A 17,380-nucleotide genomic window follows, 5' to 3' on the forward strand; every position below is an offset into this window, starting at 1 on the left:
ACCAACCAGGTCTGCTATATGGGTGGCAAGGATCCAAGTACTTGGGGCATCCTCTGCTGCACATTAGCAGGGAAGTAGAGCAATCAGGATTCAAATCAAACAAACAAACAAAAAATCTATATTATGTTACAGGAGCAAATTGAGTGTGAGTACTCTATAATCAAACACATTAATATTTTCATAATGAACTGTATGGATATTCACCCTGAATAAGATAAACAACAAATAATCAGTCTCACAGCCGCTGAAGTCAGGTTTTGCCACAAAGAAGAACGTTCAAATCAGGTTGCATTCCAAAGTTCTGAAAAACCGCTGGGTTTTCATGGGTTACAAGATTTCAAAATTACAGTTAGGGTCTGTGAACCTGTATTTTATTCCAAGAATTCTGCATGTACACTCATGAGAAAAACAGGAATATAATTTTCCTTTATTGTAGCATCCTTGTCTAGTTTAGAAATAAGGAAAGATTATCTCAGAGATTGAAGTGAAAATGTTTTCCTTTGCTTTCTATTCTCTTGGAGACTGAACTATTCCTTAAAAAATTCATATACTTATCTGGACGTAGTATTTCCTTGGTAGAAAAATGTAAATACTGCTTCACAATTTCTCCTTGACAGTTACAAATTCTAATTTCCTAGCAGTTTGTTCATTTTGTGTAAACTTTCAAATCTGTTGGTATAATATTTTTGTCTACTGTCTTTTTAATCTGACCTTTTAATTGCGACTTCCTTTTTAATCAAACGTTTCTTTTTTTCCCTTTATCAATCATGTCAGACATTTGTCTATTTTTCTGGATTTTTTAAAAAGTCAACTTTTGGGGCTGGCACTGTGGTGTAGTGGGTAAAGCCACCACCTGCAGAGCCGGCATCATATGGGTGCCGGTTCAAGTCCTGGATGCTCCACTTCTGATCCAGCTCTCTGCTATGGCTTGGGAAACCAGTAGAGGATGGCCCAATTCCTCTTCCCCTGCATCCACATGGGAGACCCAGAAGAAGCTCCTGGCTTCTGATCGGTGCAGCTCCACCCATTGCGGCCAACTGCAGAGTAAACCAGCACATGGAAGACCTCTCTCTCTCTGCCTCTCCTCTCTGTTAAACTCTGACTTTCAAATGAATAAATCTTTAAAAAAAAAAAAAAAAGTCAACTTTTAGTTTTCTTCATTTCTCATGTGGTCTCTGTATCTCTAACACTCTATAACTGAATGTCTCCATCTGTCCCCTACCTATCTAGACCACTTGATGTTACTCTCTTCCCTGCTTGCATGCTGAAATCCAACACAACCTTCCTTAAGGTGTTCAGGCTCATCTAACTGCTTTTGGATCTAAACTAACTCTTCTGTTTAGTAAAGACCCTTATACACATACGCTACTTCATCAGTACTCAATGTTCAGGATAGTTTCCAAATCATAACTTATCTTTCTTAAGCAGTTTTATGCCTCTATACCTAAAGTAGCTTCTCCTCAAAAACCACTAAAAATTACCAGAAACATCATTTATCTTATTCATGCAGCTTTACGAAATTAATTTCACAATCAATGGTGGTTTCTCCCAATTTCTATTCCTTTAAAATATTTATAATACAAATAACACAAATACTGGGGTTAGTGCTGTGGCATAGCAGGTGGAAAACGGCCAACTACAGTGCCGCATCTCATATGGGAACTGGTTCGAGACCCCACTGCTCCACTTCCAATCCAGCTCTCTGCTATGGCCTGGCAAAACCAGCAGTGGAAGATGGCCCAGATACCCACAGGAGGCTCCTAGCTTTGGACTGGCCCAGCTCCAGCCGTTACAGACATCTGGGGAGTGAATCAGCAGATAAAAGATTTCTCTCTTTGCCTCTGCCTCTCTGTAACTCTGTCTTTCAAACAAATAAATCTTAAAAAAAAAAAAAAAAGTACACATATTTTATTTAACAAATTAACCATGTTCCAAGCACTGTTCACCCTAAGAAGTATGATTATCTCCATTTTCTGAAAAGGATTTGCAAAGATGTCATACAGTTACATACCCAGTAAATGGCTGGGGCTGGATTCAAACACTAGAAGTCTATCTCTAGACCATATGCTCTTAACCATTACACTATGCTTCCTTTAAGTGCTCCAACAGTACGTCCCTAAATTTGCCCCAACAAATTACAGTTTCTGAAACTAACAATTTAGCTGTTTTAAAGGGATGAATGTCTTCGACTTTTCATATCCTTCAGTAGCTTTCCGAATAGACTCAGACATTCAGTAGGATTTAGTGAATGCTTACTGTACTGAAACACATGACAACTTCAATTAGTCAAGTCCAACTTACACTATGAAAGCAACTTTTAGACAAACTAAACTGCACAGCAGTGATTCAGCCATTGTACAAGGCTTAAAAGAAATATACCACAAATAAATGTTACATTAACAGTGCTAGAGAGATCCAAGACAGTTCACTGTTGATACACAAATCCCTAAAAACTCTAAGTTTTTTTTTTGTTTGTTTTTTTTTTTTTTTTAAATTGAAAGAGAGACAGAGGCATAGAAAGGAAGGGAGGGAGGGAAAGGGGAGAGGAGGACACACAGAGAGCTTCCATCCACTGGCTAAGTCCCCAGATGGCTGCAATGGCCCGGGTGGGGCCAGGCAGAAGTCAGGAGTTAGGAACTTCTTCTAGGTCTCCCTAGGGTCTCAAACACTTGGGCCACCCTCTGCTGCTTTCCCAGGCACATCAGCAGGGAGATGGATTGGAAGTGGAGTAACTGGGACTCAAACCATGGCCCATATGAGATGACATCACTGCTGCCAGCTTTACAAACTAGGCCAAAAAGCCAGCCCCTCTTGCACAAAATTTTATCTATGAAGTAGCACTGTAACCTCTCATATTTTTTTAAAACAATAGCTCTAAAAACCAAACATTTAAGAGACACTAGATTTTAATACTACTTACAGATCTAAAAGCTTCCAAAATATCCCTTCTTAAGGGCCAGCACTGTGGCACAGTGGGTTAACGCCCTGGCCTGAAATGCCAGCATCCCATATGGGTGCCGGTTCAAGACCTGGTTACTCCACTTCCCATCCAGCTCTCTGCTATGGCCTGAAAAACCAGTAGAAGATGGCCCAAGTCCTTGGGCCCCTGCACCCACTCCTGGCTCTTGGCTTTGGATCAACACAGCTTCCGGCCTAATTGAGGCCAATTAGAGAGTGAATCAGCAGATGGAAGACCTCTCTCTCTGCCTCTCCTCTCTCTGTGTAACTCTTTCAAATAAATAAATAAATCTTTAAAAAAATAATTTTCCAATGTTCTTAAATTAAGATACCATAAATTAAGATACCTTAAAACATCTAAAAACTAATGTATAAAAACACAAGGTAGTCGGGGCGCAGGATTCTGTCCCGGTTGCCCCTCTTCCAGGCCAGCTCTCTGCTATGGCCCGGGAAGGCAGTGGAGGATGGCCGATGGCCCAAGTGCTTGGGCCCTGCACCCCATGGGAGACCAGGAGAAGCACCTGGCTCCTGCCTTCGGATCAGCGCGATGCGCCAGCAGCAGCGCGCCAGCCGTGGCGGCCATTGGAGGGTGAACCAAAGGCAAAAGGAAGACCTTTCTGTCTCTCTCTCACTGTCCACTCTGTCAAAAAAATTTAAAAAAAAATAAAAAAAAATAAAAAAAAAAAAACACAAGATAGTTTTGAAACAGCTCTAAAGAGCTGAGGATGAGTTTAATCACCTGAAAGCAGATTGTGTAAGAAAATAATCTCAGTCTGATAGTAATTCCCATGTCTCTATGGCTGGGAATAACAAAATGAAAAAAAAAAATTAGTATGTTCAGTGAATCCAAGATGCCATTGATTAATACTATCATTATTTTATATAACTCTAAAAATAAAAAAAAAATCTAGTGCCACTTAAATTGCAATATGCTATCAATCGTTAGACACACCCAAATTTGAGAGGTGAAAAAAAAAAAATAGAATTTTAGTGGGCTGGTGCCATGGCACAGTACGTTAATCCTCTGCCTGCAATACCAGCATCCCACATGGGCGCTGGTTCTAGTCCCGGCAGCTCTTCTTCCAATCCTGCTCTCTGCTATGGCCTGGGAAAGCAGTAGAAAATTGCTCAAGTCCTTGGGCCCCTGCACCCATGTGGGAGACCAGGAAGAAGCTCCTGGCTTCGGACTGGCGCAGCTCCAACCATTGTGGCCACTGGGGAGTGAACCAATGGACGAAAGAAATACCTTTCTCTCTGTCTCTCCCTCTCACTGTCTGTAACTCTACCTCTCAAATAAATAAATCTTAAAAAAAAAAAAAGGAATCTTAGACTCAATGAAATACAGGTACATGACTGAGTAGGACGTATCAGGTATGAAAGGGTCCAAATATAATTAAAGAACATTAATTTTAAAATCAACATCATTAATTCTATTCAACATCTTTAATTAATTGGAATAAAGAATGTAGTAAAATTCCAATACATAATTTTGGCACATTCCTTCTCAAGGTACTCATAGTTGAGAAATTAACATTAAAAGACCTGTGAGAGTAAGAAATTCTGAATCACTGTAATACTCAGGCCTTTTAAATCTAGTTGCTTTCACTGTTGTGAACTGGTGGATCAGATCTTTCTCTAGCTTTCAAATAAATATACGTATTTCTTAAAAGGAACACTTTTGGGACCAATGTTTTAACATCGCGGGTTAAGCCGCCACCTGCAATGCCAGCATCCCATATGAGTGCCAGTTCAAGTCCCGGCTGCTACATTTCTGATCCAGTTCCCCATTACTGTACCTAGGAAAAAGTGGAAGATGGCCCAAGTGCCTGGATCCCTACCTCCCACAAAGGAAACTCGGATGGAGTTCCAGACTCCTGGCTTCAGTCTGGCCCAGTCCCACCTCTGCAGCCACTTGGGGAGTTTCTCTCTGTAACACTGCCTTTCAAATAAACAGATCTTTTTTAAAAACTAAAGGGGCTGGCACTGTGGTGTAGCAGAAGTCTCCACCTGCAGTGCTTGCATCCCATATGGGTGCAGTTTATATGGGTGCAGTTTGAGTCCTGGCTATTCCACTTCCAATCCAGCTCACTGCTATGCCTTAGGAAAGCAGAAGACGGACAAAGTACTTGGGCCCCTGAACCTAGAATGGCTCAGCTCTGGCTGTTGTGGCCATTTGGGGAATGAACCAGCAGATGGAAAACCTCTTTCTCTGCCTCTGCCTCTCTATAACTCTGCCTTTCAAATAAATAAATGCTTAAAAATAAAGACTTTAAAAACTAAAATAAAAGGAACACTTTTATGCAAACTGACCACTGCAGTTAAAAAAAAAAAAAGCAAAAATGTTAAAAACTTGCAAACCTAACAACCAGTTTCGATGTATTTGCTAAATGGAAAACCATATAATCAGTAAAATTATAATCTGAAAGGTTATGCAGCAATATGGAAAGACATGACTGTACTACTACTTAAAGGGAATGTTTTGGGGCCAACATCGTGGCATATTGGGTAAAGCTGCCACCTGCAATGCCAGCATCTTATACGGGTGCAGGTCCATCTCCCTGTTAATGAATGCCCTGGGAAAAGTAGCCAAAGATAGCCCAAGTCTTTGGGTCCTTATGACACACCAGGGAGACCTAGAAGCTCCTGATTTTGGCCTGACCCAGCCCTGGCTGTTGTGGCCATCTGTGGAGTTAATAAGCAGATGGAAGATGTCTCTCTCTCTCTGTTTCTCTCTGGCTCTCCAGCTCTTAACTCTGCCTTTTAAATATATAAATAAATATTAAAAAAAAAAAAAAAAAAAACGAAGGGGATGAAATGTTTTTATTCTTAGGGAATACATAGCGAAGTACTCTATGGTAGAACTCACTGAATCCGAGTTCATCTCACAGCTCAAAAAAACAAAAAGCAGAACAATATACCCTACCTTAACCCCACCACACACACAGCACTGCTCAACCAAAATGTAAATCAGTAAATCTGAGTACAGTATACAACTCCTTTTACTATTCCTGGAAATACTAAGTTGAAAAAAATGTTTTTAAAAAATTAGTAAAACAACTAGATTTCTGAACAAAAATGGAAAAATAACACTAAAACACAAAAGCAATTTAAAAACAGACTAGATGCTATACCTTTGTTAATAAGGCAAACATTAAGTGGTTTTAATAATATAACTTGAGGGGCCAGTGCTGTGGCATAGGTTAAGCCTCCACCTGCAGCTCTGACATCCCATACAGGCACCAGTTCAAGCCCCAGCTGAACTTCCAATTCAGCTCCCTGCTATGGTCTGGGAAAGCAGTGGAAGACAGCCCAAGTGCTTGGGCCCCTGTACCTGCACGCGAAACCCGGAAGAAGCTCCTGGCTTCCGTCTGGTCCAGCTCCAGCCATTGCAGCCATTTGGGTAATGAACCAGCAGATGGAAGACCTCTCTCTCTCTAACTCTGCCTTTCAAATAAATCACTTTAAAAAAAAAGCATAAGTTAAATACAAGTTGAATATCCCTTATCTGAAGTGCTTGGGACCAAAAGCACTTAGTTTCTAGTTTTGCTTTTTTAAATTTTGAAATATTTGCACATACATGACGAAATATGGGGATGGGTCCCAAATTTAAATAAAAATTCATTTAATGCCATATAATCCTTATGCAAATGAACTGAATGTAATTTTATTCAGTATTTTTAGTATGTTCATGTTTCTGCTACAACCTAACATATGAGGCAAAGTGTGGGAGTTTGCATTTATTGGCATCATGTCAGTGCTTAAAAAGTTTTGGATTTTGAAGCATTCTGGATTAGCAATGCCTAACCTGTATAAGCAAATTAAGAGAAAAACACTGAAGTCTTGCAGCAATCATTAAATGTGTATATGGGATTAACGATTACAGGCTGCAAGTGAAAAGATGCCAGAGATATTGACTGTTGGTGTGTGTTGTTAGTTAAAAAGAATATGTGCTTTAAGTCTAGATGAGTCTCATGTAAAAACAGCTTACTTGCCTAGACTAGAGAACAATTCATGATCACGTAAAGAAATACTATAGCTTAGTTAGAAAATGATATGGAGTCTACCCAACTAAAATAAACAAATTACTGTAATATAAGAAAACTAAAGTAATCCTACTCAAACTAACTGGGCTTGATAAACAGCAGTTAGCTGTAGTAAATATGTAAAATTTTAAGACTATGGATCTAATGAGGAAAAAATTATCAAAAAAATGGTACCTAAAAGCCTACTGAATTTCCTACAGTAAGACCCCAAAAATCCTTGAATAAAAGTTTGTATATATTCAAGTACACAAATCTGATAGTATAAGTAGTAAAGTTGCTTGGGTCTGGCACTGTGGGGTAGTGGTAAAGCCACTGCCTGCAGTGCCAGCATCTCATATGGGGGCCGGTTTGAGTCCCAGCTATTCCGCTTCTGATCCAGCTCTCTGCTACGGCCTGGCAAAGCAGTGGAAGATGGTCCAAGTCCTTGGGACCCTGCACCCACGTGGGAGACCCGGAAGAAGCTCCTGGCTTCAGATCAGGACAGCTCTGGCCATTGCAGCCACCTGGGGAGTGAACCAGCGGATGGAAGATCTCTTTCTTTCTCTCTCTCTCTCTGGCTCTAACTCTGCCTTTCAAATAACCAACATAAATCTTTAAAAAAAAAAAAAAAAAAGTTAAGTTGCAGGGCATGTGTTGTGGCACAGCAGGTTAACCCACAGCTTGTATCCAATCTAGCTTCCTGCTAATGTGCCTGGGAAGGCAGTGTAAGCTGGCCCAAGTGCTTGGGCACTTACAGACACCATGGAAGTTGCAGGCTCCTGGCTTCAACACGGCCCAGCCCCAACCATTGTGGCCATTTGTGGAATAACCAGCAGATGGATGACCTGCCTCTTTTTCACTCCTCTCTCTTTCCTGTCACTCTGCTTTACAAATAAATAAAATAAATCTATACAAAAACCCAAAAACTGAAGTTGCTAAAATACCACTATGAAACAGATCTGGGACCAGCGTTGTGGTGGAGCAAGTACAGCCACCGCCTGCAGTGCCAGCTTCCCATATGGGCACCAGTTCGAGTCCCAGCTGCTCGACTTCCAATCCAGCCCTCTGCTATGGCCTGGGAAAGCAGTAGAAAGATGGCCCAAGTCCTTGGACCCCTGCACCCACACGGGAGATCCAGAAGATGCTCCAGGCTCCTGGCTTTGGAGCAGCCCAGCTCAGAACACTGCAGTCATCTGGGGAGTCAACCAGAGGATGAAACACCTCTCTCTCTAGATCTCTGCAGCTCTGCCTTTCAAAATATATAAAATCTTTTTTTAAAATACCACTGTGAAAAAGATCTAATAAGCATCACTGAATACAACTTAAAATACTACACATATTTTGGTTTCTAATTCTTAATAACATCAGATGAATTAATATCTACTAAAAGGTAAAAGATGAAACTTTAATATTTGATCTTATATAATTCAGAAACCTATGTGTGCCATTAGGCAGTATACCACCATCTGCAAAGTTACCTAGAAAAGTGAACAAACCTCCCAGAATACAAATTGTTTAGATTTTATTATCATAAGTGAGACAGGTGTATTAAATAAATATTGCAAAACTGATAAGCAAGAAAGTACCACAGTTAGGATACAGCTTAATTATGTCCCTCACAAAGGTTCATGGCATTGCAGGCTTGGTCCCCAGGATAGCAGCATTGTGTGGTTCTGTGGAACTTGTCAGAGATGGGGACCAGAGGATGCTGCTTAAGTCACTGGGGACATGAGATAGCTCTCTTGGGACTCCTTGGTAACTCTCCTGAGGGTTGTTCCTAAATAACAAGCCTGGTCCCTTCCTCTTCTCTTTGCTTCCTGCCTGGACACCTCCCTTATCTGCCATAGCCTGCATTTGGACTTTGAACCTGCACGACTATGAACTACATAAACTTACTTTCATAAGCAACCTGTATCAAGTATTTCCTTATGATGACAACGCTGACTAACACAAAGGGAAAACAGACAAACAGGACTGAAACCAAAATGAAACGAAAAGAGAAAAATCACTTCCTATTTAGGTTTTTGTAAAAATAAACATATTCACCCAGATTTAGTATGTTGAAGAGTAAGAAATCAAACATTACCTCAAGTAGAGCACAGAAAAAGTACTGAAAAGTTTGCCCCACCAACAAAATTATTCAGAAAATTAAGCTAATATTTACTGAATGTATTTATAAGTTATCATAGAAAAAAATCTCAAGTCTATTAAAAAATACATGTATACATTTTAAAGAGCAAAACCAAACATCTTTATAAACTCTACTGACCATACATCTATCAAACTTACTTTTTTATCTTCTTTTACTTTGTGGGTTTTCTTTTTCATCTTCTTATCATCTACCTCCTGGTCAGAAGTGATTGCAGGATTATCAATACCCCCTTTCCAAGTTTCAACAGGAGAAAGAAGTGGATCTTCCTCACTTCCACGATGCCTTCCTTTTCTTTTTGTTTTAGAAGTGGTGAAAGCCTCATCGTCACTTGCATCTGAATGTGTTCTTCTATAGTATGACTTAGCTTTACTAAATAGGGTTTTAGATTTATATTTATATTTTGAAGGTCTCCGTTCACCATGACTTTTTGAGGTCCTATCAGAAAATCCATTTTCTTCATCTCCTTGAGTGTTATTTACAAATGAATTTCGAATTTTAATGATTCGATTCTGACTATCATCTGGGACAACATAAATCTCATCAGGATAGCCCTTCTGTTTGAAAATTGTATCGATGGGTTCTGCGTAGTTATCTGAAGAATCCATATCTTCAGGATGTGCCAAAGGTACCCGAGAAGTCTGTTTTCTTGGATTTTTACCAATGCCAGCTTCAATTGTTTTTAGAAGGTTTGGATCTAGTTTTTTCACATTTGTTTTAGGTACAACTGGTTTGGGTTTAATAGGTGGAGGCACTTTATGGTTGCGTTCATGATCATGACAGTTTGGGGTGCTATGAATAGGATATTCATTTCCTTCCAAATCTAACCTGTACCTGGAACGATCACTAGGTGTTGGAAGCAACTGTACATCATCCCCAATTGGACTGTAAGGAGGTGGTGCTTCTGTGTCATCATCTGAATCAGGGTAATTGTTATAGGGAAAACAGTCTCGGGGAGATGGTAGAAAAACATCTTCACTCTGATGGGTTGATTCCCTTGTATTATCAGACAAATAGGAATTTTCTATCATATTTTTTTTCTCTAGAACATCACTAAAAAACAGAGTAAAAACCTCAGTTTGCCGATGATACTGAGATAAAGAATACAATGCTGTGAACTTAGCAGTGATCTCAGTTGCGATGTGTTCTCCTTCAGTCATTAACTCCTTGATAGCCTCATTTTCAAAAAAATCTGCTTGGCTATCAGTGACTGCCACCAGTTGCACAGGAATGGTGTCTTGAACTTCTGATAGAAATGCTCGAAGCATTCCCATTGATGCTTTCCGTTTGGCAGAGTAAACTAATATATACCCATGAACCAGTTCATCCTTCCTTACTCCAATTGAAGAGTGGTATGATAATATTGTTATCTGTATCCGCCTCCTTTTTTCACCAATGATTTTATCAAGCATTAAGGAATTATTCTGTCCAGCTTGAGCAGCGCTGCAAGAATGAGAATCAAGGAAGGGTGAAAGAATAAGATCCACACTAAATGGATCACCACACATGGCACACATGACAATTCGTAAGTCAGCTTCTGATACATCTTTATTGGTGGGAACTGGGCTCACCACATCTAAATTATGTTTAACTGATTCCAATACTCCTCTCAGAGCCTGTTTTATTTGGGTTTCATTAAATTTACGAGGATATGTACCAGTAGGTACATCTACAAAAGGACACTGTAACTTGTTTGCCAACTGCTGTCCTTGGTGCCTGAGAATTGGTAGATTCTTGCTAATGGAATCCCTCTGATTAGCCAGAATTAATGTAAATGGAAGATTAGCCATGTATTTATCTTTTCTGATCTGAGAAGCTTCAGTTCGTACTTTTCCAATAAATTCCCCAATAAAATTCAGTGACTCAATGGAATTAAATACACAGAAGCACCCATGTGGTTTAAAGGCGGCTGTCCATAACTGACTCGAAGAGTAAGGCAATTTGGCATCAACCGGCCGAATATCAAGCTCATAAATTTTTCCATCTAAGGCATATTCATCATCAGTGGATTGTGTCCTTATTTCATTTGCTAGTTCTTGAGCAAGGCCATCCTTCCCTAAAATGAAAAGGTTAACTTTATCTATATTGGTACTATCATGATACAACCGTAAGCGGCCATGATCCAACTGCAAAAGACTACTGGCAAGTAGCTGTTCCACTTTAATGTCTGTACAATTCTGGCCACTAAGGCATGTTTCTTTAGTGGGATGATAAACAAATCCTATATGCTTAAGCAGAAGTGATTCCCTATCCGGTGCAAGTTTTTGTAAAGCTTTATATCTAGGTTCTTCACTCAGAACAGTATGAATTTCACTCATTTTATCTGAACTAGGTGTTGCATTGAGATCTAAATCGTAAAAAAGTTCAGAATGCTCAAAAAGCATTTCCTGAAACTCTTCTTTGGCTTTTTCAACTATTTCTCGCTGATGCCTACTGTATACCTCTTTGCTATCAGACTCAGTGATGTATTTGAAGGCTTCATCCTCCATAACAAAGCACATAACTTCCTCCCACGGCTGCCCAGGTGAAATGAACTGAATTTTTTCCAAAGTCTTTTTAAATTTTTCCTTCATTTCTACTCTCCGTTTCTCTGATATTAGATGTTGTACATGGTTCTGATAGACTTTTTCAGCTTCTAAAGTGCTCAGGAGGTCAAATGGGATCCGTCTATCATTAATTTTGTCAATATGGTCAGTTTCATCCCAAGGTGTTTTTTCTAGCACCACAAAACATAACTGGAAATCTGGTCTCTTTTCCATTAACTTCAAAGCTTCTGACCAATTTAAATGTTCAATTTCTTCTAGATTTGGCAAAAGAGTATTAAAAGCTCTTGGTAAAGTACTTATATATTCTTCTCTCCTTTTTCTTATATGTTCCTGTTTAAGTTGTTCTATATGTTTTGAGAATGTATTCCTGGCCTTTCTTGTTCCCTCTAAGTTGATGTATTCCTCGTAATCAGGATGATTTTTTAATTTATTACTAACAGTTTTCCAAGTTGCATGATAATCTCTCACAGTTTGCACAAGTTTTTCAAACTTATCTGTTGCTGTGACAACAAGTTGTCTTTGTGTTTTATAAGCATCCAGATAGGGAATAATTTTAGACTTGCCACGAGTTTTATCCAGCATTTGTACCAGTGCAGTGAAACATGTCTCAATGTTGACATTAAATCGTGCTGATGTTTCCACTACAAGAAGGTTCTTTTTGTTTGAAGCAAATGCCTGAACTTCTCTAAGATAATGATCCACGCATTCATCACATTTAGTTGCAGCTATTATTACAGGTTTTTTTGACTTTGAAAGCTGGACAAAAAGGTTATTCACAAATTTAAGTTGATCATCAAACTTCCTATTGCATCCCTGACTTACATCAATGCACAGTAAAAATCCATCTACATTGAGCTTTCCTTCAGGCATTTGCTTCTGCTCAAAGTCTTGCTCCAAGCCTAGTTGATCAGTGCAAATGTACATCAGTTTCTCTGCTGACTGCAATTTGGAGGCAGCTGCACGTTTTATATATGGTTGTAAATTTGTACTCCGATGAGGCAAGAAAGTCTGGTCATCAATGAACTCTGTCTGTTCAATGACATGAATTTTGCAATCCACTCCATCTTCACCACTTTGTGTTATGTCACCCCAGTACAAAAAATGATCATTGTTTACCACTCGTCCTCCAAAGTCAATGGTGCTAAGCACAGAAGTATGCTCTGGATAATATTCATCTGCTTTTGAGCGTACAAATCTATTGCACAAACACGACTTCCCAACTCCACAGTTACCTTTGTCTTTTTCAGTCCCAGAGAGTCCAACTACACTGATAGTATAGGATGGGGGACGAGGCTCTTTGTTTTTTGCCATCATAACTCTCTTCTCATGTCTCTACATTCATAAAGGTAACCAGATATACTTCTCATTCTGAAAATAATATCATCTCAAAATACAGATTCTCAAATTCCAGAACTATATTTGGTTCTTGTATATCCCTCATTTCTGTGCAGAAAGGTCTTCAAGATCATATGGATCATCTTCCTACAAAGGGGAAAAAGGACAAATCTTAGTCACTGAGTACCCATACTGAATTATACATATTAAATAAACATAACATCAAACTGTAATAATCTTAAAAAAAATCACCACATAATTAGCTTTAAAATAAACTCCTAGTATCCAAATGTGCATTGTGCTTCTAATTACTCCTTCCTTATCTAAGTTTGAGAAAACAACTAGTCCTTTCCACTCCATCAATTTTCCTATATCCTCTGACTAGAAGTTATGTTGAGTGTAATTAAAATGTATTAGCTGCCTTTTCAACTTCCTCACAATTTTTAAAAAATAACAAACAACATGCTTTCTTCTATGTAAGGGTGGCTCAAAATGTATTCCTTAAACACAATTTCTTATGAATTTAACAAGATTTCGGAATTTAGAAAGTATTTTTAAGTAATGGCAACACATTCCTATGAAATATCAAATTTTATGCTCCAAAACAATTAAAAATTCAAACCCTTAATCAAGGAAATAGAATAATCAAGTTAGTAAAACTGACAGCAATTAAGTACATCATCACTTCTCTAATTATTTAAGATGAAAGATAAAATATTTATTTCATATCTAGCCAAGTTTAAAGATACAACAAATAAAACCTCAAAAATATTTACTTACATATTAGAAAGGCAGAGTAAGTCTCAATAAATAATATTTTAAAAATCCAAGTCTTGGGTAGGCATTATGGCACAGTGGGTAAAGTTACCACTTGGGATGCCTATCTCTCATTATCAGAATACCTGGATTGAGTCCTAACTATTCTGTCATTCTGACCCAGCTTCTTGCTAATGCACCTAGGAGGCAGCAGATAGATGGCCCAAGTACTTGGGTTTCTGCCGACACAATCCTGGCTCCTGGCCTAGTCCTGGATGCTGTGAGCATTTGGAGGAATGAACCAGTGGATATAAGACATCTCTCTCTCTCTTTGTCATTCTGCCTTTCAAATAAGTAACTCAACCTTCAGTTTTTTTTATTGGATTCCAAGAGACATAAAATTAACAAATTTTTTAAAATGCTCTTGGTGTCTGGATTTCCTCTCACAATATGGTATAAAGAGCTTAAAGATCACATTTTGAGTATCATCAAGGTAAATAATATTAAGATTTTACTGTCTTTTGAGACAAACTTTCAAATTCTGATATGCCAGCAACATTAAATAACTTTTATGATCTGCATGAAATTTAACTTCTACTATTTATTTGCATGTAAGTCATCAGTCTTTTAAACATTTTTTTTTTTTTTGGAGAAACTTCTCATTCTTTTAAGGCTGACATTTCAAAGACAGGAGGAAAACAATCCAGTAATATTCATCAGTATATGTGAAAATACAGTTAATGAACATGAAGAAAAAGATTTAAGAAAAGATTACCTCAGCTCTCCTCCACTAAATACAAGTACCTTGCTCTTTTACTGACTTCAAATGCAAGTACATATCTATTCCAATTATACCGTACATTTGCATATTAACTAATGGTGAAGAGAAATTGTTTATGTAAGTTAAAAGCCTTTAATGCTTCTAAAATTATAATGATTTTAATATAAAATTTTAGACTTAATCTCATATTCTGTACATTTATTCTTTTTTAAGGGAGCTTTTTTAATCCTGGAAATTTACTCATTTGAAAGGCGGAGTCAGAAAGAAAGACAGAGATAGAAATCTTCCACCTACTGGTTCACTCCCTTAAGATGGCCGCAATGTGCAGAGTTAGGCCAGGCCCAAGTCAGCAGCTTCACCCTGGTCTCCCATGTGAGTACAGGGGTCCCAAGTACTTGGGCCATGTTCCACTGCTTTCCCAGGCACATTAGCAGGGAGCCAGATCAGAAGTAGAGCAGCCAGGACTTGAACCAGTGCCCATATGGGATGTCAGCAGTGCAGACAGTAGCTTAACCCACTGTGCGGTAACACCAGTCCTCTGTCAATTTGTTCTTAGCACTCTCAATTAAATTTTAATGACTAACCACTTGATGGTCAAACTGTTTATTTTGTTCAGTTTTGTAATAAGTTATCATATTGAAGGAAGCAATACAAGGAATTAGGAACTATGAACTGACTTCAAAGTCTGATTTCTATCATTTACTAGTTGATTCTAAAATGTGGCTGCCTAATTATACAAATTAAGAACTTAGAAATTTCCTTAAAATGTGAAGCGCCTGGGGCCAGCACTGTGGCTCAGTGAATTATAGCCCTGGCCTATGCTGGTTCAAGTCCCAGCTGCTCCACTTCCCATTCAGTTCCCTGCTCATGTGCCTTGGAAGGCAGTGGAGGACGGCTCAAGTGCTTGGACCCTGCACCCACTTGGGAGACCTGGAAGAAGCCCCTAGCTCCAGCTAGGTTCAGTCCTGCTCATTGCAGCCATTTGGGGAATGAACCAGCAGATGAAGATCTCTCTCTCTCTCCTTCTCTCTCTTTAACTCTGCCTTTCAAATAGGTAAATCTTAAAAACAGCAAACTACCTAACAAACAAAAGGGGCTTAATAAATATTAGTTCCATTTCTTAATTTGATTCCTGGAGTCATAATAAACCATTTAAGATTTATGAAAAATGATAATCAAATTTGTGACTTACAAATGCTTATCTGGCAGCAACACCACAAAGTAACAATAAGTAACCTAAATGGGGCAGTCCCATCCAATTCTAACACTTTAATTAAGTAAAATTTTTTTAAAATTTTCATATGGTAAAACTGAATATTTGAATCCAACATCAAGTTTAACATTGTTTAACGTGTAAAAAAAAAAATTGGACTACTTTACAGATATTTGCAAAAAAACAGTATACTATTTGGATAGCAAAGTTACACTCAGTGATAAAAAGGAAAACCAATTTGTTTAAATAACACAGTAATTCCATAGTTTAGCATTAAGCAAAATTTGAAAACATAACAGAATACAAGATCTGTTCTTTCTCAATAGAAAAGGAAAATACGCAGATGTACTTCAGCCAGTGCATCAACATAAACTTATCTAGTGATTATCATGGGAAATTTTTACTTTCCATAGTACAAACAGTAGAACTACATAATGAAATACTATATTAAATAAACATCTATTCTGAAAACTAAGTAATTAGAAGACATAGAAGACTGTATTATCTCCTACTTGAAGAGACTAACACTGGATAACAGGAAAATAGCATATTGTATCAAAGAGCTGAATATTGTAGAATTTTCAACTAAAACCTAATCCTTATCATAACTATCCCAACTTTATTAGTATTTTTTTAAGATTTATTTCATTTATTTGAAAGAGTTACAGAGAAAGGTAGAGGGAGAAGTCTTCCATCTGCTGGTTCACTCCCCAGATGGCCGAAACAGCTAGAGCTGCACCATTCCAAAGCCAAGAGCTTCTTCCGGGTCTCCCACATGGGTGCAGGGGCTCAAGGACTTGGGCCCTCTTCTACTGCTATTCCAGGCCATAGCAGAGAGCGGGATCGGAAGAGAAGCAGCTGGGACTAGAACCAGCGCCCATATAGGATGCCGGCGCTTCAGGCCAGGGCATTAACCCACTGCGCCACAGCGCAGGCCCATACTATTTCTTATATATACACACAGTATGCTTATCCAAACCCAATGTAATTTTAGATATTAATTAGCCATTAAGAATCAAAGGAATGGGCATTTGGCCTAGCAGTTAAAGATAGCCACATCCCATAGCAAAGCAGCTGGGTTCAGTATCTAAGTATCTAGCTCTCATTCTCAATTCCAGCTTCCTGACAACACAGATCCTGGGAAGTAGCATGTGACAACTCAAGTAAGTTGGGCTCCTGTCACCCATATGGGAGACCTGGATTGAGTTCCCAGCTCCCAACTTTGGCCCCCACCCAGGCCCAATCACTGTGAGCATTTGGATAGTGAACCAGCTGATGGGAGTTCTATTGATCTATCCTGCTTTTCAATAACTTTTTTAAAGGTTAAAACTCACTTCCATTCTCCTACAGCATTAACCCCAAAATACTGATACACTCTATATATTAAAATAGAGTAAAAAACATTCATACATGAAATTTCTATATTTAAATAAAAGTTAAAAACAATAAAATACAGATCATAAAAAAAGAAATAAAAGCATTCTATAGTAAAAATTTTAGAAGCTTCAGCGTTTCAGAAAGACACATTACAGGTTTATAATCAGTGACTGAAAACTTTATTCAAGTACTTCTCTGGGGGGGGGGGTTCAAGTAAGTAGAAATCTGGAGCTCCCCCCTTCC

The 17,380-nt window shown here is 38.6% G+C and overlaps 1 protein-coding gene across 8 annotated transcripts in view; it reads right to left on the reverse strand.

Annotated features, from left to right (window-relative positions):
- ARHGAP5 (Rho GTPase activating protein 5) overlaps nt 1-17,380 on the reverse strand; it is a 90,079-nt gene that overhangs the window by 65,254 nt on the left and 7,445 nt on the right. For all 8 annotated transcript variants that reach the window (XR_011380769.2, XR_011380768.2, XM_051822155.3 and 5 more), the window contains exon 2: nt 9,270-13,157. Coding sequence is in view for 6 of the 8 variants with exons in the window: in XM_051822155.3 (XP_051678115.1) it covers nt 9,270-12,989 (3,720 nt within the window). In the remaining 2 variants the exon portion in view is untranslated. The remainder of the gene's footprint in view (nt 1-9,269; nt 13,158-17,380) is intronic.

The sequence above is a fragment of the Oryctolagus cuniculus genome, chromosome 12 (assembly GCF_051225735.1).
Source record: "Oryctolagus cuniculus isolate XC-2025 breed Fujian yellow rabbit chromosome 12, ASM5122573v1, whole genome shotgun sequence".
Taxonomy (NCBI): Eukaryota; Metazoa; Chordata; class Mammalia; order Lagomorpha; family Leporidae; genus Oryctolagus; species Oryctolagus cuniculus.